The sequence below is a fragment of the Heloderma suspectum genome, chromosome 3 (assembly GCF_057233095.1).
Source record: "Heloderma suspectum isolate Gila_16-S chromosome 3, 16-S_ref, whole genome shotgun sequence".
In the NCBI taxonomy this organism is placed as follows: Eukaryota; Metazoa; Chordata; class Lepidosauria; order Squamata; family Helodermatidae; genus Heloderma; species Heloderma suspectum.
Window position 1 is genome coordinate 263,413,100 of NC_139460.1, and position 27,190 is coordinate 263,440,289.

General features: G+C 43.6%; 1 protein-coding gene across 1 annotated transcript in view; it reads left to right on the forward strand.

Moving 5' to 3' along the window:
• The window catches only part of LOC146351165 (uncharacterized), a 246,155-nt gene that overhangs the window by 69,283 nt on the left and 149,682 nt on the right, over nt 1-27,190 (forward strand). The window contains 3 exon segments of the mRNA XM_084846708.1: nt 14,031-18,368; nt 21,401-21,721; nt 22,319-22,448. Coding sequence (XP_084702834.1) covers nt 14,031-18,368; nt 21,401-21,721; nt 22,319-22,448 — 4,789 coding nt within the window.

Below are 27,190 nucleotides of genomic sequence, written 5' to 3' on the forward strand. Positions count from 1 at the left end.
TCAGTCTGGGTAATACCAGTACTATCTTTGTTCTCGGTGGTATTTGTAAAACCAAAAGAGAGGCCAAAGGATTGGAGCAAAAGATGGTGAAGGACAACCAAACAGTGTTGCATGGCTGGCTGGGGTATTCTGGGAATTGTAGGACTTTTTCTGTCAAAACACGTGTGAGATTACACCCTTAGATAATTTTGCATTCTCCATACATCATTAGTGTTGAAGTGCAGAGGGCAGCAATATGCCTTGGAGAACTCTGATCATGCTGGTGCCATGTTTGAATTACAGACGAAGGGTCAGAGGGGGGCTAGTCCCTTTTTTTGTGCAAGCACCCTCAGTTGCTCTTTTTAGAAGGCTACAGGGGTCTATGATTTGGCTAAAATTAGGGTGAGTCCCAGTGGGGCTTGTGGGTTTCATTAAGGGTCCCCCTACCTCCTCCCTAATTCAAGCACTGTTCTGGTCTATCAGTATATGATACACAAGTTGTGAAGGCCTAGACAGCTTTTGACCAACTTCTAAAAACTTGAAGGCCCCCTGTATCCCTTTGATGATATAGGGCTGGCTGCAGTTTTAGCAGCTAGAATTTCTGACAGGGTGGTTTCAGATGTGCACTTATCACAGTGCAATTGAGGGTATGTGTGCTTTTTAAAAACTGTATATAAAAATGCACACCCAAGGCAAATATTTCTGTTAGCACACAGCCCCATCCTGTAACATTTACTCATCACGGGAGTAATGGGAGATAAATGGGAGATAACCCAAATAAGTGCACATAGGATTGTGGCCTGAGGGGTAATATGCCACTTGAAAAGCAGTGGGTGTAAGTTATGGACAAATTAATCTTTCCATCTGATGAAGGCAACTCATGTGAATCAAGACACTTCCATAACGTGTAGGATCACATTGTTGTGTAATAGCTTTTATAGCTGTAATTCCTTCCCAGTTTGTTTTTCTGGAGAGGACCCTTGGAAAAAGAAGGTGGGTGGGAGGGGAGAAAGATACAGAAGGATGGAGGGAAGAAAACAGAAGAGCAATGGTTCACCTACTCCAGCTCCCTGTTTCTCACAGTGGCTAACCAGATGCTTCTGGGAAGTCCACAAGCAGGACATGAGGGCTATGGGCTTCTCCCATTGTTGTTGGAGAAAGAAGACCAAGCTATAACAAAGAAACAATTGGTTTGTGTCCAAGCTTACCTACAGTCTCCTCTTTGCCAAGAACAAAATTCAGATCCTGTGGATTTGCAAACCATTTATGTATTTGAGAATTTTTAACTCATGTTTTCCCTCACCCCAAAGGAGTCACTCATAGCATCTTACGGACTATAAAAATAAACGAACAATGACTAATCAGTAAAAAACATTCAGAGCCTTTCTACATATGGCATTGATTGTGTGCTCATGATTTCTCTCTTATGGTAGTTTGCAGGTGCTTTGCACAATGTTATCCTCCTCCAGGACATCTCCCATTTTGGGGAACAATTGAAGTGAACGGGTTTTCTAATAAGGAATGTCTGGTATATCCATGAATGGCAGCATGAAACCCTGGTGTATTTGTAATACCACAGCAACACCTAGTGGTTGTGTAATGGAACATATAGAAAAGCAGAGAAAGAAAACCCCTGGAAAAAAACATGTGTAAAGAAGTCAAATTTAATCCCACAAAGAATCCAGAAGCAAAAGTCTTGGTAAAGTGGTGGGTTTAAAGCCTCATGTAGAAAAGCACCAAAGCAGCAGCAAACATAACCACCCCCCAGCCCCCAAACCGAACAATAAATAAATAAAATTAAGCACCAGCAGAATAAAATGCTTGTTTAAAAAAGAAACGTCTTCACTTGCAAACAGAACACAGATAGTGAGGAACATGACCTAACCGCTTCCAGCAGGGAGTTCCGCAAACTGGGTGCAGCCACTGAGAAAACCCTGTTGCCAACCGCTGTGACTCTGAAGGCAATGGCACATGTATGACTACCACCTCTGCCTGGAGTGGCTACTGGCTTTCTGCACCTTACAGTAAGGGGTACAGTGCCTCCTTTTTTCTGTGCTTCTCCAAATTGGCTATGTGCCTTTCAAGGGAAGCTCTCATTGGCAGCAATGGAGGCCCGAGACTGTGGCAGGGAGAGAAAGAATTAAGCTTTCCCTTCCCTCCTGACTCCGTTGTCCTGAGGCTGCTCAGGCTTCCCCGCAGCTGCAATTTACATAACAAAAACCTTGCATGCTAATTGCATCCATGCAATCAATGTCACGTCCAGTTGGGCCCTAAGTCTGTGGTTCATAGAGTGCCAGACATTTCTGTGGATGAGAATGAAGTTGATGGTTTGGAACAACTTTCTGCCACAATCGTCAATGACAAAACCATTCCTCTCCTCATTGCCTAGTGTGAGTTAATGACCATGAAATGAGGAAGCAAGCAGATTTTGGCTCACCACCCACAATTATTTTTTATTCACTCTGTACTATTTACTTCTCCATCGCTGCATGCCAGGAGGGTAGAGTGGGTCTCCCATCATTATCAAAGGCCTTTTTTCTTTTTCTTTTTTTTACTGTGCATCTTGAATGCAAACATCACAGTGCTCATGGGAAAATATGCACAAAAGGGCATCTCTATACTAGGATGGAACCATCAGAAGAGACCTTCAAGCGGTTCTGGATTTGAATAGCGTAGAGCCAGCCCTACAGACTGCAGAGAGATCCCACATGGGCATTTGTGCTGCATTTCCAGAAGTTTTCACAAACACTCCAGGGATTCCCTCAAAATTCAAACACAAAAGTCAGTGTGCTGTGCCAGTATAACACCAAAGAAAGGACTGTGCCTTTAGCACTGAGTATGTTATTCAAGGAAGAGATTCTCAAATTAGGCAAAGCTGACATTGTTGAACCCATTGACACCTTGGAATATGGATCTTTCCTATTGTTATAGCCAGGAAGGCAAATGGAACCTTCCGTATGTGTGCTGATCAGAGAGATATTCATTCAAATGTTGTTGTGAATTGTCATCATCCGCCCAGTATAAATGAGATGCTACATAAAGAAGCGAAGTTCTTCCTAAACCCTTTATCTAGCCTATTGCTACATTCTCTAGGAGAATAATCCCATAAATTCAGTATCGTTATCAGTCTGAAAGGCTTATTTCAATTTCAACGCATGCCCATTCAGTTTGGCTTCTGCAGGATTTGTGTTCTAAATAATAACACATGCGATATATGGAGAAATCAGAGGTGTTACATACTTCCAAGATTACATTCTGGTGTATGGCAATGATGAGTCTGAATGTGATAATATTCTGAAAAGTGTCCTAGAAAAACTGCAACAACATGGACAAACTATTAGCCAAAAGAAATATTAATCTCAGTAACATATCTAGGGCATACCATAACAAAGTTCTCATGCGTTCCTAAAAAAATTTCAATTCTGTCAATGAGTGGATGATGGAATGAAAGATGCCAGAAAATCCATGAAACTCAGATGGAATGGATTTAACAAAATCTGTACATCTTTGGCCACTGCTCCCCTCTTTGCAATATGGGCATAATATGGGCTTTATTTACATTGGCAAAGTAATATTTTAAATGTTTACAAACTCAGGGGAGGAAATCACATTCTTTTTGTATGAGCTTAATTAGAAAGATAATGTCTTAGCTGTTTTTGCTGCTTTTTTGTTTTGTTTTTGGGTAGACACGCTATTGCTCAATCACAGTTACATTACAATGCTGGATTTCTCCATCATTTTCTATGGGCAGCAATCATTTCTGCACAGAGATGACCAGCAACGATTTCAAAATGAACCGAGATGTCTCTTCTCCAGTCAATGAGTGCGCCACTCTAACTGTTTTTGTATGTGTCTATATGGCTAGCACTGCTTCCCTACATATCAATCACTTCACTCGTCGGCAAAAAAAAATTGAGAGGCATTTCTCATAAAACAAATGGGCAGTGCCTGCACATTTTGCCTGGTATCTCTGGGTTTACAAGGGCTAGAGCAGGGGTAGGTAACCTTTTTGGCCCATGAGCCCATTTGGCAATTTGAGAAACTATTCTGGGCACCACCACAAAATGGCCACCATGGGAGGTGTGGCTTACTAAACAGAAGTGACAAGCGTTCCTTTTCCCTTTTTTCCTTCTTTTTCTGGGTGGCTGGACGTGCTTCAGCAGAAAGCATCATCCTGCAGCTGCCCACCATCTTCATTTCCTAACAGTGGCTCTGAGCCTCACACGTGACCCAAAGGCATTAATGGGAAATGAAGGTGGCAGCAGCTGTAAGCCCTCACTTTACTTTGAAGCAATCTCAGCTGCCAGTAAGAAAATTAGTTAATTTTAAATAGTGGGAGGGTGCCTTGGTGCCAAGAAAGGTATCCAAGGGTACATTGGTGCCCACAGACCCTACATTGGCTACCCCCTGGGCTAGAAACTTGCTTAAAAAAAGACATATATGGAAGCTGGGAATCTGGGCCAGCTAATGGTGCAAATGGGCACTGGGCAGCATGGCTTGAACTGGGTAAAGCCTGGCCAGCCAGTCAGAATGTCAACCTGTATAGGGGTATTTGGTGCCCCTGACCTATTTATCTAAAAGTTGAAATGGAGTTTATTTTGTACACCCCACACTCATTCAGTGTGGTAATTTCTGGTCTTCTGACAAACCATGTGTAAGTAATAGATGTGACCTAATTTCAGGGTTGATGCAGTTGTGATGTAGATGCTAGTTAGTGAATTGGGCATTCCACGGCATGGTAGAGAAATTTCCTAGTTTTGGACTGAGCATGTAATTTGTGAGCACTGTAGTAATACAACTAAGCAGGGTGTTAGAAGGTGAGGGCTGTCAACTTTACTGCAGAGTGAAGTAATCAGTCTTTCCGGTATTTTTGCTTTCCACAGGGCCATGTGAGTCACCTGGGTATACCTTGCTAAAATTACATGTGTTTCTAAGACAATTTTGGTTGTTCCATCCTGATCTTTGCCTGTAACACACCTTAGTTGAATATGATTGCAGGGTATAATAATTATTTTGTGTATTTATTTTTTAGGGATTTGTAAAGACTGTGCATCTGTGTATAATTGTGAATATGGAGATATATATGCTATAGATTTACGTACGACTGGTTTAACAGTCATGTCCTTTCCCCAAAGGACTCTAGTTCTGTAGGGAGAGCTAGAAATCTCAAGAGTTCTCAGCAAACTGCAATCCCCAGCATTCTTTGGGAAAAGCTGTGATGGTTAAATTGGTATAAAACTGATACATTTATAGTATTGACAGATCCTATCTATTGGATGCTAGCTTGGTGCAGGGATTAGACCCTGGCATTTGGTGGTTCCCAGAACTAATTTCTATGGTTGTATATCCTGGTACCTGGATCTGTTGATATAACTCCCTGGAGCTGGACAATCAGTGTTCAGGATTGCATGGACAGCCTGTACGGATCCAGAAGGCTCTCCTCTTCAGAAAGTTGCCCTCCATGAGTATATGGCATGAACGCAATGACTGAGGGCGGCGGGCCTAGCACGCTCCCTCTCCTCATATGTTTAGTCCATTTCGGAACTCCTAAATAGGGCACAGGTAAGGATGTTATCTCTCTTTGATGGCAGGAAATCAGATAGAATTGTAGGATTCTGAGGACATATGATATGCAAATGTTCCCCATTTTATTTCTACCTACTGTAGATACCTAATGTTTCCTTCCCGATTCTTTGCCTCTTCTCCTGTTTAAGAGCATAAGAAGAGTCGTGCTGGATCAGACCAAGGGTCTGTCTAGTCCAGCTGCCTGTGGGAAACCCACAAGGAGGAAATGAGTGCAATAGCCCTTCCGATCATGATCCCCAGCAATGGGTGTACATAGCCATAGTGCCTCTGATACTGGAGGTTCCATATAGTCATCGTGGCTAGTGGCCATTGATAACCTTCTCCTCTTTAGTTTTTCCCAAATCCATCCTTGGTGTCAGGGATTCTGGATTTTGTGGCTGTGTTCAGGAAAAAAGGAATTAAAGGGTGGGGATGTCCAGATGACAAATTCAGGTTGGGTCAGTTGATGGGGAAGTATCTGGATGTGGCTGTGCTGACTAAGTCTACACTGCTAATTAGGGAAGCAAGGCGGTGTAAGTGTTTATTTGCTATCAAGCACACCATAGTGTGACTCTAGAAGATGGTGGACTTGTCTGCTATCCTGCCTCTGTTGTTTCCCTCAGAGCTAGGAGGGCATGTCCTAGTCACACAGGCTAAAACCAGCTGAATTTTGCCTGAGATTATCTAGATTGGAGAACATGGAGGATCATCTTTCCCACCATTTGGGTGGGGAAAATCAGAAGACTATCACAAAGCTGGGACCAGTTACATTCTTGGAGGCTATCAGTGAGTTTCAGGAAGACTTTACACCCAGGCAAAGAGTTTTCAAGAGGATCCAGAGGCTCTGTTTCCGGCAGCGGGCACAGCTCCCTGGTGAGACTTTTCTGAGTTTTGCCTCAGCTCTGTGGGAGTTGGCCTCAGGCTGTGGCTTTGGCCCTTTGCAGGAGGAGCTGGTGCTTGACCAGCTGATCGAGAAAGCAGAAGACAGGCGAATTAGGGAGGCTCTGTTTTTGCAAACAGATTCCCTGACTCTGGCCAGGGCTGTGGAGCTGGGGTCGCAAATGGAGGCAGCATTCAAAGGGGCACCCAGTAGGATATCGGTGGTAATAGATCAATGGGAGCGTCAGATCATCGGCAACAGAAATCAGAGAAAGAAGGGCTGCAGGCATCATGGGTCCTTGCACCGAAGGACTGAAAAAGTGATGCCATCTCATGGAACTAAATGCCATTTGGGCAGGAAGAAAAACCACAGTTCCCAGCATTGCCACAGCATGAGACGATCTAAGTCTCCAGGCATAATGGTATGTTTGAACAGCATTAGTGATGTATAATTGAATTTTCAAACTTTGGTTTGCATAGTACACACACACACACACACACACACACACAAACAGGTGTGTGTGTGTTCTATACACCACAGAGAAGAAGAAGTGAAATAAAAATGATACATCTGACGACACAGAGAATGAACAAAACAAGACATTTGTTATCATTCTAATGTTGTTTAATGGCTTAGCCCAGGATTTTTCCACATTTGTTATTAACATTGTCTTATTAATTTACTGTGTTTCTGATTTCCCAGATATTTAATAACCACTGCTTGATAGAGGTGGGTTCTTTTGTTTCCAGAAGTTTCTTTTTAACAATTTAGCTGAGGTAAATAATAATAATATTTTTCCTTCTTAATCATTAAGTTAAGCCAATAACATAATTTCGAGAGAGGCACCCAAGAATTTATATATCCATCATAGAATTTGGTTCCAGAATCTTGCAGTTATTGGGCAAATCTACCAAATATGAACAAAATCTGCAGTGCTGGCCACTCCCCTCAGTATGTAATAGATGATGATAATGATGATGATGATAATAACAACAGCAACATCTGCTTTAAAAAAATCCTGTTGGGGTATAATATCCTTGAGTGACAATTTAATGTTCAGCCTCACTTATAGTAACATTTGGACTTGTTTTAGGATTTGTTTCTTAATCTATTTTAATTGCAGTACGTCCTCTAGCTACGAAAGACCCAGAAGCCCTCCTTTGGCTCAGGAATTAGCATTTCTAACCAAATACAGCACATAACTTGGTGAAAAGCCACCACAGGTTGGCCAAATTTAACATGAACACTTCAGAATGTACTTAGAGAGGCAAGATCATTAAGGAAGAAAATCTTGGTTTGCCTCTTATGGCATGATTCCTGAACTTTGCTTCCTGTCATTGTTGGGAATTAAGCAAAAGTGACTCACTTGTGCATAGAATTAGGGGCTGCAAAATGACATCTGTTCAAGTGCCAGTGTGTTCAAGTGTGTATGGGGTTGAAGCATAGCCGTTGGCCTTGTCTTTTTAGTATGGTGGTTTGGCAACTGCACTTCTTGCTGCTGTGTGGCTATCATATTCCCATCTTTTCCCTGCAGTTTAAAGAGTTTTTTTTTAAAAAAACAACTCAGATTATAATTAACATTTCTCATTGGCAGACTGATGAATTTTAGTCCTGTCTTTTTTCCTTGGAAGCCTGAGTTCTGGGACACCTGGCATGAAGCCCAATGGGTGAATGATATATGGCAGAATTTGGTTACTTTTGTTTTTCCACACTGATTCCTGTTAAATGATAGCTGGATTGTTGATTTGTAACCTCTTGCCATGCAAGGTGATTTTGAAGTCTGGAATTTGTGGAGGCTGCATGACTCATACACCTACTCCTTGGTTGCATTGAGAAAGTCAGATTTCAAAAAGGCTAACACAGCCTTCTCCAACCTGGGTCCTCCAGATGTTTAAGATGACAACTTCCATCACCCCCAGCCAGCATGGCCACATGTCAGGGATGATGGGCATTGTAGCCACATCTGGAGGGACCCAGCTGGGGAAGAAACTTTTTTAAAAAGTACATGCATCTCAATCAGTTGGCAACGAACACCAACCATGGGTGTGACAAGACGGTGCTGGTTCTCCTTGTTTTTCTGTGTAGTGTGGGTGGCCTTGCTGAAAGGTCAAATCCTGCCCATGTCATGTTATAATAATATAATGTGACTGGATTAGTATGTTCTTTGAGAGCCAAAACAGACATTCCTTTAAATCTGTATCTAGCAGCAACATCTTTTTTGTTTTTATTTTTACTCTAGAGAAGGTGCAGGGGCCCCAATCCAGATCCAGACCCTAGTGTGGGGGTAGGAGGGCTTTTAAGATCAGGGGCCCTGCACATACTCTAGCATGGATGGTAGAATAAAAACGGAAAGAAGACGTAACTGCTAGATACAGATTTAAAGCAATACCTCTTTTGTTCCTCAGTCTTGGTGGCTGACATTTTTTCAAGAACCAGTTTGTCAGAGAACAGAGGACATTGGTGTCATGTGCTGTGCCAGCTCCTTGGAGATATGGGTATTTGACTGTGGCTTCAGTGCTGCTAGAAATAACCACCATCCCACAGGGTCATTCTCCACCAGTGACTTAATATATTGGAGCAGATGGAGGGGAAGACGCTCTTGGTGGTTGCTTAGTAGCTGTCTGATGCCCTCTCTGGTCACTTCTGAGTTATGGAACATTTCTGGTGGTTCCAAGGCAACTGCCAAGTGCCTCCCCCTTGAAGTAAATCTTCAGGGTTGTGGGCCTGACAAAAGTAGCCAGAGATGCATCCTTCTCCTGTTCCCAAGAAAGAACCCATGGGGCACATTGGAGCAATGCCAGGGGCTGCAGCTTGCAGCACCACGGAGAGCTCCAAGTGGGCCACTGGCACCATGGAAGGCTGGAGGAGGCCTTGTGAACCTCTGAGCCGGTTTGCACGATTGTTATGGTGTGTGCTGGCAGCCATTGTGAATATTCAAGCCACAGCGGGTGGTCGCCACAGCTTATTGTGACATGCAAACCTGGCGCAGTGTGAGTTGTTGCGATGGTTAACAAACCAGCCCACAACCCCAAACAGGCCGTGGGTTGTGGGTGGTTTGTTAACCATGGGAACAACCCACCCTCACCAGGTTTGCACATCACAATAAACTGTGGCGCCTGCCCGCCACAGCTTGAATATTTACAATGGCTGCTGGCACACACTGCAACTCTCCATGGGTTATTTAACCCAGAGGCCTGGTTTGCACAATTACCGCAGTGCACTGTGGGGGTGATCATGTGAACATGGTCTCTGTCTCCAGTCCACTCCTCCCAATGCCCGCCCTCTTGTTCAAAACATGGAGTCCTCTAAAGGGCCAAACACCTGACTTGGAGACAGGAGACTCTTCTCCCATCTGTGGCCTCTGCACTGTTGGGCAGGCGTGGTTGTGCGGGAGGCAGTTGGCTTCTTGGGCCCAGGAGAAGGTGCCTGTGAGGGTCCTGGCTCTAGTTTGGCAACAGGCTCTAATTTGGTGGGCTCCCACTTGGTGTCAGCCTCAGCCTCGGACAGCTCATCCTCTTGCCCTGACTCCAGACTTGAGGCCAGGACCATGACAAGAAGGGAGCAGGAGAAAGAAGGAAGGAGATGGTAAAATCCTTCACTTTAAATTGAAGATAGCGTTACCGGGTCCAGATCCTGCAAGGTTTTCATTGTGTTGTATCCAATGCTAGTCCTACTTAGAGTACACCCATTAAAATGAATGGGACTTAAATTAGACTAACACTGAATACCACTCGTTATCTGTAAGTGTTGCAGAAAAGCTAAAGTTCTGCCAAGAGTGTCTTCTTTTCTTTCTGCAACTCTGATGGGAAAATGTAGCAACAGTGAAACTCTCCCTTCTGTGTAACACTTAAAGAAACAGGAGTCCTCTTGGGCTGATACATAGTAATAGCAGACATATTTACCACCCGCCCACTAGTATTTCCTGCAGAGAAACATTCATGCAATTTCCCCATAGCATGTGCTCGCTCAGTGTCGTGCGTTTTTGGAGACACACATCTCCCTTCGCTCTTTACATGTTCCCCATCTGAAACACCAGTGTAAACATGACAAAGACGTTCCTTACCACACTCTAAGCCATGCATGTTCAGTGAGCAATTTTCACCACACTACTATAAATATCCAAAAAGAAATATTTGCTGTTGCATGGTGAACTGCTACTTGTACAGAAATCCATAACCATGTGGTAGCAGCTACTATTGGAATGAATAAAAGTAGGCTTTGCATCAGGGCTGGCTCCAGGTTTTTGAGGGCCTTTGGGCAAGACACCTTCAATGCCCCCAGTCCTTAAGTGAGTCTACCTTCCTACCACCATTGTCACCTGCTGGTATTGCTATATATTGTCTTTCTCATCATTGCTACCACTTGCTTGCTTGACAGGCAAAGAACCAGTGAGCAAGTCGGCAGTGGCATCTACTGCTCCTCCTTCTCAACACCACCGCTGTCTGGGCCAGAGTTAGAGGCCAGTGAGCAAGCAGATTGCTATGGTAGAGAGGAGGAGCAGTTCCAGGGGACTCTTGTCAGTGGGCCCCTGCTGGGGTGTGGGCCCTTGGCAAGTGCATGACCATGCTTACCCTACTCTACATCTCCTTTGGGGCAAAAAGATCCAGAGCATAGAGTGTGAAGGGGACCCGTGCATGCTAGATCTACATTTAACCAGGGTGCAGGCAGTGGGAAAGGAAGCAGTAGCGTAGTTGTGTTTATTATGTATTTATTTAATTTATATTCCAACTTGCCACCAAAAATGGCACTCAAGGCAGCTAACAATGAAGTACAGATTAAAAACAAAATCTGAAGTAAAACATAACATAAAAACAAATGAATTAAAATACAATTAATAACACAACAATAAAAGAACTAAACAGCACCCAACCAATTAAAAGCCTCTTTAGTAAAAAACCAGCTGATATGCTTGCATGAATAAAAACAATTTTGCCTGCCAGCAGAAGGACAACAGAGAGGGGACCAACCTACTGTTCCTTGGTGGGCATTCCAGGGTGTTGATAGCTATTGAAAGTTTGTCCAACAACTCATATTATGGTGTAGCGTATTATAGCAGTAGTAGATGGGCTTTTTAAGTCCAGCAGTTGGTTGTTATATGCTCAGAAGACAGACCTCTAAAATAAAGGATTGGACATAAGGCAGAAACTTTTATTAAATCACATTATTTAAGTAAAATCTGAAGTATGTAGAGAGTGGTTGTTATCAGGTATAAACTAAGTGAAATTCCCCCAATTTTTCCACCGGTCTAGTATTTTCCCTTGACACACACATTTTGAACATACTTATTCAGCCCAAAAGCACTTTCTCTGCGGGGGGTCACTTCACACATGGCAAAATTCATAAATGGAAGTGACTGACCTATATAGACCCTTCATCCTGTGTTAAGAGGCTCTAACATAATAAAGCCCAAGTGAAATGAATGAGGTTTGCACTATTTTATTTTTGTTTTTATTTAAAGTTTATGCACATATTATACTCAGCTTTTAAGTCTAACATTATTTCTTAACTTTAAAAAATGAGTGGAATTAATTGATAAATTAATTTATCAATATTCAATGTAATAACATTATCAATGCCACCCCCCCCCCCGAACTAGCATCTTGAAGTAGAAGGCATACTGTCTCCTCTTAAAGTATTTTCTGCATTAATCTGCAGTGATGTTACACCATCCTCTTTCTATATGTTCAAATGTTAATGCTTTTATACTCATAGAAATAATCAGTCCTGCAATCCTATTACTAGAAAGGGCACACTCCTAGGAGAAGATCCCAGGGGCTGTTTTTCTATGGCAAGAAATGGTCATTAGCAACCAGTAATAAACATTTTTCAAGACTTGTCCGCAAGGAACTATCATGCAAGCGGAAAATGTATTTCTTATATTACATACAAGATCATTCACATTCACAAGTTTGAAAGAATTTATGGCAGAGGTTTAAAAAAATGCATTTTTACATCTTTTGGGAAAGCAGCTTGCGTTGTAACCAATATTAGTGCTACTTAGAGTAGATGCATTGAAATGAATAGCACTTAAGTTAGACTAACATTGGATACAACCCATTGGATTCAATCCATTACAAGTTAAAGCAAAATAAGGTGAAGGCTTTTTAAACTTGGTTGATAAAGGAAGCCATTAAACTATACATCCACCTTTTTTGGAAACTAGCTGTTAGGCAACTTGAACAGATGAAATTCAGGTACAAAAATTATGCATTAGAATTCTAACTAACCTGCCTCATCATGCATTGGAATTTGATACAGTTTGAGCAGGGTCAGAGTGGGAGGCAGAATCACCATCATCACCATCATCATCAGTAGTATTTTCTAAGAAGCAGAGGACTCCCCCTCCCTTTGTTTTGGACTGCAGTGACGAGGGCTGAAACTTACTTTAATGAATGCTTAGAATCTGAGCAAGATTATGCATTGCCCTGGAAATATGAACAGTAATTTTTCCAAAGTTCTAAAAGCAGTGAGAAGTGGTACATGATGTAGATTTCAGACCATCATAGGAGCCATCAGAGCATAGTTGGAAGTAAGAACCATTGTGCTCAAGAGGGCTTGCTCCCCAAAAAGCATGCATAGGATTGCAGCCTATTTGGGAGTCAGGCTGTCTTGAATGCAGTGGGTCTTACTATAAGTAAACATGCATGTGATTGTGCTGTTAGACATATTGGGTAGCCGTACACAGAGTAGACCCATTGAAGTAAATAGGCCTAATCGAAGTAGGACTACCATAAGAACATAAGAAGAGCCATGCTGGATCATTTTTTAATTTTTGTGAACCGCCCAGAGAGCTTCGGCTATTGGGCGGTATAGAAATGAAATAAATAAATACATACATACATACACATACCAAGGGTCCATCTAGTCCAGCATTCTGTTCACACAGTGGCCAACCCGCTGTCGACCAGGAGCCCACAAGCAGGGCACAAGTGCAACAGCACAATTGGATATGGCCTATTGGTCTTTTTGTCAGTTCATTTTTTGTCAGTAAGATGCTGGATATATAGTAATGAAAAGGATGCGTCCTATACAAGATTACCTTCTCGTAGCATCTACGTACTAACTAAAGTCTGCCAGTTGTTTTCTGGAGCAAATTCAAGGTGTTGGTTTTGACCTTTAAAACCCTATATGGTTCCGGCCCAGCCTATCTTAAGGAGTGCCTCCAGCAACACCAGACAGGCTGCTGAACAAGATCAGCCTTGGATGGCCTTCTCTCTGCCCCATCAGCCAGGACAGCTAGACTGGTGGGGATGAGGGAGAGGGCCTTTTCTGTGGTGGCCCCCACTCTGTGGAACTCCCTCCCTAGGGAACTCTGCCATGCCCCCTCTTTAATGAGCTTCCGCCGTGCATTAAAAATGTGGTTGTTCAAGCAGGCATTTGTGGTGGGTTAGGGTATTTTAGAAAATGTTTTTATTGTAGAATTTTATTGTTTTAAACTGTTTTATTATATGTTGTACATCACCCAGAGTGGCTGGGTGACCAGCCAGATGGGCGATTAATAAATTTAATAAATAAAATAAATAAAATAAAAATCACTAGCTCTGTATGGTAAACTTTTTGTTGTGAGACTCTATCTTTGATGAGTTTTCCCCCTCTTTTTTTGTAGGTCCCGGAGCCAGTAGAAAATTGCACAAGTGAAGGAGAGCTTGAAGAAGACCGGAGTTCTTCTGGTCCAAGTACATTAGAGCTGGAGATACGTGGATCAGGCCAGGAAACAGATGAAGACTATTTCGAGACCCAATCCCATCAGAGTGAATCACTGTCAGACATCAAGACAGAGCCTTATGAAAGTGCATCAGACTCAGAGTCCGTTGCCAGCGACGTAACTAGAGAAACCAGCCTGAGTTCATACTGCCTTTCTTCAGAAATAGAAGAACCGTGGCATAAGGCTCCTGAAACAAAAGCAGAAATAGTTGCCTCCAAGTCTGAGCGCACAAAACAGCTGGGATGTAGGCAAAAGGAAGTAGTGGAACTCCCATCAGTTTTATATGTAGCAGCAAGCAAAAGTGAATTGGAGGTCCTGGCACCAGGATCGAAAACAGAAGAGTTCGATGGCAAGGAGAAAGTGTTACCATGCAGTATTACCTACACAGGTTCAAAAACTAATGAAGAAGACTTTGTGTCACAGACCAAGGCCATGTTGATAGCGGAGGCAAAGTTGATAGACAAGGAGACACACTTCCATATTTGCTCAAAAAATCTCGCTGAAGGTGCTATTGACAAAGACAACACAAATGCAGAAGCAACAACACTTGCTAGTCTCAGAGCAAACTCTGAGAGCTCTCTGAGTTTTCTTGAAGTTCACCATTCACCTACCCCCTCGGGAACTGTTTCAAGACACAGTTTGCCTAATATTCACATAGAAACACACAGAACATGGAAAAGAAACCGTGAAGCTTCCAAAGTTAGGCATAAACAAGATTATATACCTAATGCCAAGTGCAATAGGAAGAATATTACGGAGAGTCAAAAACCCGCAGATGTAAACTTGTGTGGGAGAAAGCTGGAGGGCACAGGTTTATCATGCTTAAAATCTGCATTTCAGGTGTCACCCACAAGGCCAAGGATCCTAGAAATGAAATCATGGCACAGTTCACCTGGGAACATAAATGCTCAAGAGGTCAGAGAACATGCCAATGACTGTATTTGTCTGGCAGGTAAATTAAGTTTGTCATGCTCCAGGTTACCCCTAGGAGTGTCAGATTATGGACGTGCAAGGGAAAATTTAGAAAGATATGGTGGTTGCCTGCAAAATTCCTTAAAGACGGGAAAAGATATAGACATTGAAGGATTACTTCCTAATACTCACCTGGCCTCAAAGAAGAGCCAGTTGATGCAAGCAGCAAGCTCCCGCTGGGCTACCAGTCAGAATTTACACAACAATTCCAAGAACTATGGCCTTACAACAAAAAGAGCAGATGCATTTGAGTGTGCATCTTTGGCACTCTCCCAGCTACCAGATCCTTCAGAGGGTAAGTCCAGACAGGGGACTTCTTCAACTTTGGCATCTGTACCAACAAATATAAATGCCAAAGTAGTATTAAGAAAAGATCAGTCCACATCCATGGGCGAGACAGAAATTAAAGGGCTCTCTCAGGATCTTAGCTCTGAATCTAACATTCATGATGCTGAAGCCCAAGAACATTTGCTAGGTGGATGTATCATGGCAGATAAATATAGCAATAGCTGTGGCACCCATGCTTCCACTGTTAGGAGAGAGGTGAACATGGAGAGAAAATGCCTCAAAACTCAAAACACTGTGGCCTTTGTAGGGGCAACTAAGGGGAGGAACAGTTCTGGATTCAACATAGGTTGGGGAGTGCAGGATGGGATTGTGGCATCAAGTGGGAAAGACTTCACAGAACAAGAGACAACTGGGCTTCAAGACATGAGCAAGACATCCAATGCCTTAGAATGTCTTTCCAATCAGGAGACAACAAATGTGCATCTCATGAGTATGGAAAGGAAGGATTGTTATTGTGGTAGTGGTAAAGATGTCTCTGCTTTTGAACTAGCACCTAAATCGCATTATATTTGCCAGGGAGAAAAATCAGAGTTAAAACCTCAGTTGATTCACTCTCTTGGTCAGAAAGAACTAGAATCAAAGAAGACAGAAGATGAGAACTATTTGGATGAATTAACCACTGAGATATTGAAACATGAGAATGTAGACTCTCATCTCATCACCATGATAGATGCCACAGAACCACAGAAAATTCCAAATGCACAGTGCAATTGTGCAAATGACATTTTGCCTGTACAGTTTATGTCAGGCTGTGAAAGCGAGTTTCGTGTTAGGACAGCCATTCAAGAAAACACAAAACACATACACAAGGAAGCAGAAGCAACTGTTCTGGATTTATCTTCAGTAGCTGCTCCTGCAAATCCTATAGGAGCTAATATGGAGAACACTTCCTGTAGGAGTAATTTAAGTTTGGAAAGTGCTATTCAAACCCAGAAAGAAGAGGGAAATACAGATGGTTTGTTCTTGGGACCGCATGGAACAAATGCTGAGATATTACTGGTAAAATCCTGCCAAATGAAAGCTGGTTCAGTCTTAGAGACTGGACAAGTAGCAAACCTACAGTCTGAAACTAGAGGGCGTACAGTGGTGGTTGAATCTGTGACCACAAATGTAGAGCAAGGCATTTGTGTAAGGACTGCAAGAACACAAGAAAGAAACAGTGGTCTGAGCCAGGATGTCACTGCTGCTGATAAGACCCATGGGAGTGATGTCTACAGTAACCAAACTTTTGAGAAAGGAGACACTAAAAGCTGTGAGGTACCACATGAGAAAATAGGGTTTTCTCCAAGCACAGGACTCAACAGGGGCTTTACTGCAGAAGATCCAGAGTGCATTAGCAGAGGCAGTGAATGGAATCAAAACTCAGATATCTATGACTCTTCAGTGAAAATGGACAACCAAGATAATAGCACCACAGGCCTAGATAATGTCAGCATGGGGAGTACAAACAGTGAGGAGATGGATGAGAACCTATTTAACTTCTTGGGTAGTAACAATAGTTTTTATAAGGCAGTACAGAGAAACAGCAAGGTTGGGTCCACAGAGAAGCCTGCCAAGCATTCAAAATTTTTAGCCTTTTCAAAAATGGCGTCCTTCAGGAAATCTAAGGTAACATCTGCTGAAAATCAAGACAGCAATAAGACTAAGACAGAGGTATTAGATGGAGATAAAGGGGAAGAGGTGGAAGATGGCTTGAAGTCCATCAATTCATCCAGCTCTGTTTTCCACAGCAAGGAACACTGCCTTCCTGAGTATTCAGATGATGATGACTTATTCTATGAGAGACCAGCAGGACTCTTCAACAGAATTAGCCTGAGAAAGGCTTCCAGCTCTGGGCGGATGCTCTTGGAAGGTGTGGGCCCAGGTTCTTCTCCTGTATCGGCCAGAATAAACTACTCTGAAGAAAAAGTTTTAGGTTCTACCCAGAATAACAGCAATGAGTCTGTGGAGTACCCTGAACTCAGGAAATCCTCATCTGAGAATGATTTTAAAAGAAATAAAAACACAGAGAGTAAAAAATTCAGGAGTCGATTGGCCTTGGCCCACCGCTCCTTCTCAAGTTTCTTTGAATCTAAAACGCTGGAGAAGGAAAATGCTGAGCAGAGTCCAAAAATTGCAATGAAAAATGAAAAGGAAAAAGCCAAGTTGCCCCAAACATCCTGGAAAGTGTTTCTGAAAAGCAAGGAGGCAGATGGTCTGAAGCGCTCTGCCTTCAGCAGTTCTATTCCAACACAGCAGAGCCCTTGTTCTAACAGGAGCCCAGGCAGCTTTGCTAGGAGAACATCCAAGGAAAAGCAGGAATATCGCAATGGTCAAGTTTTTCTGAAATCGAGTGTATCTAATGGCCCATCTACAGAAGCTGGGCATTCTGACTCCTCTGGGACTGGTGACATTCTACCTCTGGACACCAGGAGGAAGAGGCGAGAGCTGTCTCATGAAATGACTATCAAGTGCCCGCATAGCCCAGACTGCAACGGGAAAGAGGAAGCAATGGGCAATGATGGTGATACTTCCTTTGATGAATTCTGGTTGAAATCTCCCATTAGCCCAACTGACCTCCAGTCATCATTTTCTAACTTCACTCCCTCTTGCCCTCAGTTGTCAATGTATGAACGTAAAGATATGCCATGCAGGCCTATGAGCCCCAAACCGCAGAGCCCTCGGACCAGTTCTCAGCGCAAGGGTTTCCATTACCCTGGAAGGTTAAGTTCCACTTCCATGATCTCTCTTGGAAACATCTCTGTGATTGATGGCAATTTGGAAGCACCCGAGAGGCCAAAGACTTTGAAGCCCAGGTCTAGCTTCTTGCAGTCTATGCACTCGCTAGATAACGACTATCTCAGAGAAGACAGTGGGATAAGCAGCCAGTCACAGATCAGCTTGAACACGACATCTTCAGTGAGCGATATCAGAGATGAGGTGAGTTGCTTTGCAGCGGGATGGGGGGTGATTTAGCTCTGAGGATCTCAAGAGCAGTGTCATATTAATTAATTAATTAATTAATTAATTAATGTAGTTTCTTAATATGTCATTCACCTCAGGAAGCCCATTTTCATATGTCAGGTGGCAGAGTGGGAATCTGAATGCCATACTCAGGCTTTTCAAAACCATCTTTTGAAGTCATTCTAGGAATGCACACGCAGGGACAGCCCTATGACATCAGAACTGATTATCTGGGTAACTTCCCCAGACTGACCCATGAGCAGGGCCAGACAAGCCTCTAGGATGTGAAATGATAGTGACTGACACATGCCACCATGGTCTTTTAGTGAGCAAGGGTTTCCCTCCCTGCAGCACAGAAAGCTGACTTATTTGCGATCAGACTATCTGTGCTTCTAGCCCAGATCTCCTGTGACTGTCAGGGACTCTCCACAGTCCCAGACAGAAAACCTCCACTTCACTTGATCTTTTTTTTAACAGGAGACGCCAGGGATCTTTTGCAGGCAAAGCACATGCCTGTCAGGAGCACCCTAGTGGCCTCTTTAAGTCCCCTCCAATAGCCAACTCATGATACAGATGGAAGGGATTCTTTCCAAGGCTTTATTCCTTTACAACTTAATGACTCTTTCAGATGCTAATCACCAACGGCTAAGCAAGGAAATGCACTGGGGTAGTTAGCAGAGTAGCCTAAGGTCCGGGTAAGGCAGTTGGTCCCCATTTGAAGAGGAGGAGTGGGAACAGTCTGAACTTATGGGCTATGGAGATGTCCTCCCTCTTACCTGGGGATCCTCGGGACACGACCGTTGTTTTAGCACCAAGTGGGCAGAGTGCCGCCTCTTGGCGCCCTCAATCAGGCGCCACTCCCTCCGTCTCTGCCGAGCGTCCAGCAAGATCCCATCCCTCGCTCTCTCACTGCTAGGGTCACTATCTCTCTCAGGAATGCAGGCAGGAGGAATCTCTCCCTGCCGCTGTGCCTGTGAGAGATGAGTGAGCTCCTCTCCCATGGGTGGTTGGTCCTCCTCAGAATCAGAACTACTCTGGAGCTCTATGGGCTCAGTATCCACCCTGACATCACCTCACTGCTGATCTATGTTCCTTTCCTGAAGCTTCATGCCATTAACCGGCAAACACTCTGCAGTCCTCAGTGGCTCTGCCAACGCTTGTGCCACATTCTTAGTGTAGTACCAGTAGGGATTTTTTTTTTTTGGATTTGGTAAAATCTGACCCATCTGCATTTTGCAGATTATCAGGTGCCTTTCATTCCGTTGTCCACTCATTCATGGACTTGGGTTTTTTCCCAATTTCCCAAATTTGCACCAATTCACACTTGCAAAAATGCACAAATACCCCCACAAATGCACAAATCCCCCACCCCAAATGCACATTTTCATGCTTTAGCCTATGGAGGAAATACACATTTTCAGTGGGTGCTTTTTTATTTTACATATTTTTATTTTACATTTATTTTACAGACTAAGTTTGCATAACATTCCGGAAAGTAAAGAAGACTGGTCTGCAAGTCTGTGGAATCTGTGCAACTCAGAAAAAGCCAGTCTGCTGCAGAATCCATGGGTTAGGTTCATAGAAATCTGAACTCATTTGATTCCGTTGCAGATTTCTCTGACATCCCTAAGTACCAGTTTTATTGTGCTAGCCACAGTCCCATAGCTCATAGCATAAAGTGGTACAAACCCCCACAAATGATGGCTCAGCCCACATTACAAAAATAAAACCAGAATAAAACAGATATCTTTAAAACAACATTTTTTTTGCCTGGGGAATGATAGCTACAAGGACACACTATGCTTTTTAAATCTCTAGTGGTCACTATTGTAGCAGAGTGTTTCTGTGTAATACCAGCTCAACGTAGGCTCAGGAATTTAATGAAAGATCACATGGAAGTGGAGAGGGAAGAGACACCTCTGGCTTGCACGTGTGAAGCAGACCACTGTCTGAAAGAATGCTATGGTGAGAGGGAGATACTGTGGTATCTCTGGATGAGTCAGGAGTCTTAAATCACATAGGTATATAGCTGCAGCAGTCAAGTCTTAAGTATGAAAACAAAAATCTGAAAATCCCTGGGGGAAGCAAGTGTGTAAGCATGAAAATGAAGATGGTTAATGATGTAATGGTTAAATTCGATTTTACTGTGCCCTCTGGAGGCAGGTTTTTTGTATTGCAAGATATGCATACTGTGCATATAGGCCTCCTCATGGTTTGAGCAGTTGGGTGTTCCAGAGTACGTAAGTAAGTATCTAAGCAACCTTCACCTATTATGGATTCTCAAGGCCAGCTCCAGGTGTGACTGGGCTCCTGGGAAAGTGCCCTCATGTGGCTTCCCTTCTATGTTGGAAGGCTTACCTGGTGCTGTAGTGTGGTTGTGAGCTGCCATGTCAAATGTCCCACAATACCACCAAATGGTGCTATGTGAGGGGCAGTGTGGAAAATTTTAAGTGGTGCTTCTGCCAGGGTGTTGTGCAACCAGCATCTTCTCAAGGTCAGGCCTGGGTATTCTTTCCTCAGTGTAAACCTGAGCACACTTTTTGACGCTGCAAGTTGACGCAGCTCAGTGCACTGCTGAGCTTCGTTTAGACTGTGGCATCCACACTGAAAGCATTGTGGAATCAGATGGAGGCTCTGGTAGGCTATGTTTGCAAATGTACATAGGCAAATGTACATAGGAACGTAGGAAGCTGCCTTACACTGAGTCAGACCCTTGGCCCATCAAGCCCAGTATTGTAAACACTGGCAGCAGCTCTCCAGAGTTTCAGGCTGGGGTTATTTCAGCCGTACCTGGAGATGCTGGGGATTGAACCTGGGAGCTTCTGCATGCAAAGCCTGAGCTACAGCCCTTCACCCCAAATGTAACATGATGTTCCAGATTCAACATGGTTGCTTTGCAGCCAGTGCAGCTGCCCAGCATACTCAACCAACCAACCAACCAATAACCAACCAACAACCAACCAACCAACCAACCAAGTTTTTGTTTTTACTGGTTACTTATAAAACAGGAGAATATCCAACAAAATCAGATCCCATCAGAAAAGAGGCCAGGTGAAAAACATGATCTCCATTGCAGAAAGAGGTCTACTCAGATGCCACTGTCTCCGCACTCATTCTCAGCCATAGAGGACAAAGCCTGGGTGCTTCCCTTTCATGTTCAGGAGGAGAAAGCAAAAGAGCACACCCAGAGGAAGAGGCACAGACCCCTATACAAGCATTTCAGCTTTGATGACACATGGATGGAGAGGAATCGGAAAAGGAAGCATGTGAAAGAGACACAGTCAGACAGAGAGAATGAATCATGTAACCTCCCACGGGATCAGTTACAAGTAAGGAACCAACGATAACCTTGTCTCCTCTCTCTGGCTGCATCTCTCTGCTGTTGTCTTCTCCCTTCAGGCTGTACTTTTAACCAGTTCTGCTGCTTCCTTTGTTTCTAACACTGTGTGCCAGTCACGTGTGCATTGAGACTCACCCATACAATGAATGGCTTTTCTTGAAAGAGAGGTCTTCTCTATTGCATCTCTTCTCTTCCTCATTGTACCCTGCTGATAGGATGGGTGGTTCAAAGCATCTACATATTCTAAGATATAAAGTACATTGATGAAAGCTCTGTTAGAAGTAGCATTCTACTACCCCCCTTGGGTTGCCAGGACATTTAATACTACATGCCCTCTTTTTCCTTTTAGACCTTCCATATTAAGCCTTCTTCAGTGCTTCTGATGCATACAAAATTCCTTGCACTCGTTACTAATAATAATCTTCTTAAATTTTTTACATTGCTTTCTCTGTAAGCTCACAGGGCCCAGTTCTGACAACAGCCCTGAGACTGAGTGAAATCCAATATTTCTTTTTCACAGGTGAAGGCTTTTTTGGATTCCAAGCTAAGTGCCTCCTTAACTCAGTGTTATCACCTTTTTTCTTAGGTTAAAATGAGACCATCCATTACTTCCCCAGTGGCCTTTGATGGGCTTCCACTCAAGTTGCACCTCTATTCCCAAAGCACACCCACAGGATTAGACTGCGTGGGGCTCAGACCACACAACTCCTTTCCTGGTATGAGCACTGTTATTGTTTAATTGACACATGATTTCTGGCCATTACTTTATTGTTACAAACTGGTTTGATTAGAAATGGATTGGTGATGTCATTTCCACACTGTACTTGTTCTGTTGGTACTGGATATGCTTTTACACATTGAACTTTCATCTAATTCTCAACTTCTTTGAATCTATATTACTGTTCATAATTTACCGCTATGGAGGTTGAGATGCAGGAGTCACTTACGATGCTTCCTTTCTATATGAGAGAGATGTAATGAGATAACTCAGTGGAGATTTTATGGTGACATGATCAACCTATGTGTCTTTGACGCTCTGCTCAAAGAAGCTACAAGTATAATTTTGAAGCTTTGGTATGAAAATGAAAGAGGATCCTGGGTGGCAGATAAGAGTCTTGCTAAAGTGATGGCCTATATTGAGTTTTTCTCATGGATTTTCACAGGTTCTGGCTTCTGCCCATTCTAGAGGGGTTCACATTTGAGAGCTGTGACTTCAAAGGGACCTTTCAGAATCTATCCTCTTGCTCTGTTGGTTCTACATGTGTATGAATTCATTATCTAATGTTTAGGGAAAGGAAAGAAGTCTGCTATCAACTTGTTCTTCTATAAAATACCCACACTTTTATGGCAGGTTGTAATTACAGTAGGGATGTATGAAAGTGACTTACCTTTTGCGGATTATGTTGATGGTGGGGGGGGAGGCATTCCGTCCCTCCCCCCGGAATCCTGGCCAGGGGGGGAGGCGCTCCGTTACTCCCCCCGGAATCCTTGAACGGCTGGCTGTGCTCTGCAGCAGCTCCGCAGAGCAGCCAGCAAGGCCCGGCCTGGCCAGGCCAGAGCCGTCCGCAGCCGGATTTCCGGCCGCGGAGGGCTCTGGGTAAAAAAAAACACACACAAAAAACAACCACGTACGCAAATGGCGTACCGCTATGGCCACCGCCATTTGCGTTCCTTCTTTTTGGCCGTCTTAATCTACATAAATATTTACGTAGATTATGATGGCGAAAATAAAGGGGAACACAAATAGCGTAGCGGGCGCTATTTGCGTCCCTTTTTCATTCACCGTTTTAGCCTACGTAAATCTTTATGTAGGCTAAAACGGCTAATCAAAAGGGGACGCAAATAGCGCCCGCTACGCTATTTGCGTTCCCCTTTATTTTCGCCATCATAGTCTACATAAATATTTACGTAGATTAAGAAAGTAAAAAGAAGGAACGCAAATGGTGGCGGCTGTAGCCGCCGCTATTTGCGTACGCGGTTTTGTTTTTTTTAAACCCACCCAACCATGATAGGCTACGTAAAGATTTACGTAGCCTATCACGTCTTTTTTTTCTTTTTTTTAAAACCTAGTCATGATAGGCTACATAAATCTTTATGTAGCCTATCACGTCTTTTTTTTTTACACAAGCCTGGAAATGGCGGCGGCGGCAGCTGGTTGGAAGACCGGCCGCTGCCGCCTCCGCCGCCGCCGCTGGAGCCGCTGCTGCCCGGAAGGTCCACCCCAGATGAGTCTCGTCCCGGGGGGATCCGCGGGGGGTGGGGGGGTGGCAGGCCATTCCGCCACGGAGTTTGGGGGGCCTCACCGAGATCCGTGGCGGAATTCTCTGACATCCCTAAATTACAGTGTGGTATTTGATATATGATAATGGAAAGAAAGTGGACATTGGGATAAAAAAATGATATTTCCTATGCCTGATGTCTCTGCTTTTGTAGGACACCATTTTGAATTCAGGAACTTCTGCATGAGCCATTTTGTGGCAGATCATATTGGTTGGTTACCATTGTGGCCCACATGGACTATTCATTCATTCATTCATTCATTCATTCATTCATTCAATTTATATCCTGCCTCTCTACCAAGAAAAATGGAACTCAAGGCAGCTTACAATCATAAATAAAGCTTGATTAAAACAATAATAAAACAGTGCATTAAAATGCAATAAAAGCCATAATGGAATAAAACAGTACCCAGCCCAACAGATCTGCTTACACACCAAAGGCCTGCTTGAATAATGTGTTTGCCTGCCAGTGGAAGGACAGCAGAGAGGGAGCAAACCTAGCCTCTCTTGGCAGGGAGTTGGACAGCCTGGGAGTGTCCACCAAGAAGGCCCTTGCCTGTGTCATCACCACATGAGTCTCTGAAGGTGATGTTATCAATAGAAGGGCCTCTCCTGAAGATCTTAAGACCAGGGGGGTGTTTCCACCAGCGATTTACTCTGAGCCATCTGTGTGTTGAGGTCATGAGGGATACATGATGTCGTGGCCATCTAGCAGCCGTCCTGGAGCTTATCAGGGAAAACCTGGATTTCCCAAGACTGCTTAAAGTCCAATTCTTTTCCTCAAGTTGGGTTCTCCCCAGTATAGTTGCTGTGTGCCCCAACCCTCGCATTGACCTTGGGTATGCTAGCCTTGCCCAGGGATGTGCCTTCCACCATGGCCCCAGTCAAGGGGTGTTTCCTGTGTGTTTCCCATCCCTGCACAAACCAATTAGTGTCTCCTCAGAAGTAACTCCCATTGTGGTCAGTGAGGCTTACCCTCTGAATGTGCACATCAGTACTTACAGAGATCCCCCTCAATTGACATGGCACAGTTTAAAGCCCAATTCCCTAAGTGCAGTTAAGCGGGATCTCGAGGCTCCAATTCTCCATGGTTTGCCTTATTGCCTTAGGAAATAATTAATTCACAGCTTCATTATAGAGATCCTGTGCAGTATCGGTTTGGTTAGAAAGGGGGTGGTTTCCCACCCTTTTGTTCTCCCCTCTCCCTCTTTCCCAGCACAAGCATATGTGTGTCTACTCAGAAGTAACACCCATTGTGTTCAATGAGGCTTGGGGCTCATTGGGAGGCTTGTCTTACAAATGTGCACAAGGGGAAGTAACTATTTTGCACCTTCCTTACGGAGCCTGGAAGTGGGGGGAAGCGTCTCTTATTGGTTGAGCAGCCCCTGCCACTCAGATAATGTTCACTCCAGCCCTTCCACCCTACCCGGAAGTTAGTCATATGAAGCCACTCAGAGTGGTGCAGTATACACCCTTGTGGAGCCCTGCCCGGACCAAAAGCGGCTCCTACAAAAATGCAAGTGAACCACTCCTCACATCTCCTTCCGTTGTCATGGAAACAGTGCCCAGGGCAGGCTTGTATGGGAGAAGGCAGACTAGCTATTGTTTTGCTTGCCAAATTTCTCTGGGTGGTGAGAAGTTCCAGGGGCACAGGCATGAAGCACTTACCTGGGTTTAGTGGTCTCTACGAGGAGGTCACAAGAGGCTTATGGCATTTTGTAATATTTGAGTTTATTTACAAGTATTCAGCTGAAAAGTACCAATAGACAGCCAAATCCACTGCCCCACATCAGAACTCCAGAGACACAGAGCATCTTACAAGTGCTTACAGAGTCCAAACTCAGCTGTCTCTGTCTCACTTAGGGTTCTTCCAGACAAAGCTTTTATTATGCAGTCATCCTGTGCCATTCACAGAATTAAACAGGTTCCAGGCATGATCACCTTCCATGACTATGAAAATATCCATGAAAGTTTATGCCAGAATAAATTGGTTAATCCTTGAGGTGCCACAAGACTCTTTGTTGTCTGTGCTGCAACAAACTAACAAGGCTACCCTTCTGGAAATGGAAAATTAATCTCTCTCTCTCTCTCTCTCTCTCTCTCCCCCTCCCTCCTGCCTTCTCTCCAGCTGTACAACAAAATTGATTAAAATGGTCTCATCTTCCTATTGCCTTTTAGTTTAAAGTTGTTTAAACAGAAAGAAATGAAATGTTTTTAATAGCATGAAAAGATATATGTAGATTGGCCGATAGGTGGTGCCCCAGGTTTTAGAAAGCTTAGGGTGTTTTTCTTGAAAGGGAAGCTCTGGAAAGGACTTGCATGCTTAATAAACGACTGGCCCAGCACCACTGGCCACATTCAAGGCAACACTGGGCCTGCTTCACTCTATTTTTTGGCACTATCCTGACCTGGATCTTTAGACTTGTTGCTCCTCTACCCCTAGAAAGGACTTGTATGCCATTCTACAGTGTAAATACTAGTTGTTACTGTTGCCCAAGAAAATCTGTTATGCGTGCAACTTCATTTCCCAGAATGCTGCTTCACTGCCTATATCTTAGCTGGTAATTTCAAACATTCTCTAATAAAAGACTAATCTTTCAAGATTAGGGATGTATGGGTTTTGTAAAATCTGTTCTGTCTGCATTTCATGGATTGTCAGGTGCCTTTCGTTCTGTCGTCCACTCATTGGCAGGATTGGATTGTTTCCAATTTCCCAAATTTGTGGTACAAATCCCCCGCAAACTGTGCATTTTCATGCTTTTAGCCTTTGAGGCAAATGAGCATTTTCAGCTTTTTTTTATTTTATATATTTTTCTACAACTAAATATGCATAAAATTCTGGACAATAATTAAAAAAAATGGTTGCAAGTCTGCAGAATCCATGTGACTCAAGAAAAGCCAGTCCCCTGCAGAATGTATGGCCCAGATTCATAGAAATCTGAACCTGTTTGATTCTGTTGCATATTTCTGTGAAATCCCTATTCGAGGTACACAAAAGACTTTGAAACCAGCAATAAATACACCATGGTAATGAATGTCAGTATTAGGGATGGGTGAATTCGTCCATTTTGGTTTCACTCCGTTTCTCACATTCCTGAGTATAAGTTCATTACAGCCAGTTTCCACATCAGTTTACGAATTGGTGTGTGTATGTGTGTGTGAGAGAGAGGGAGGGAGGG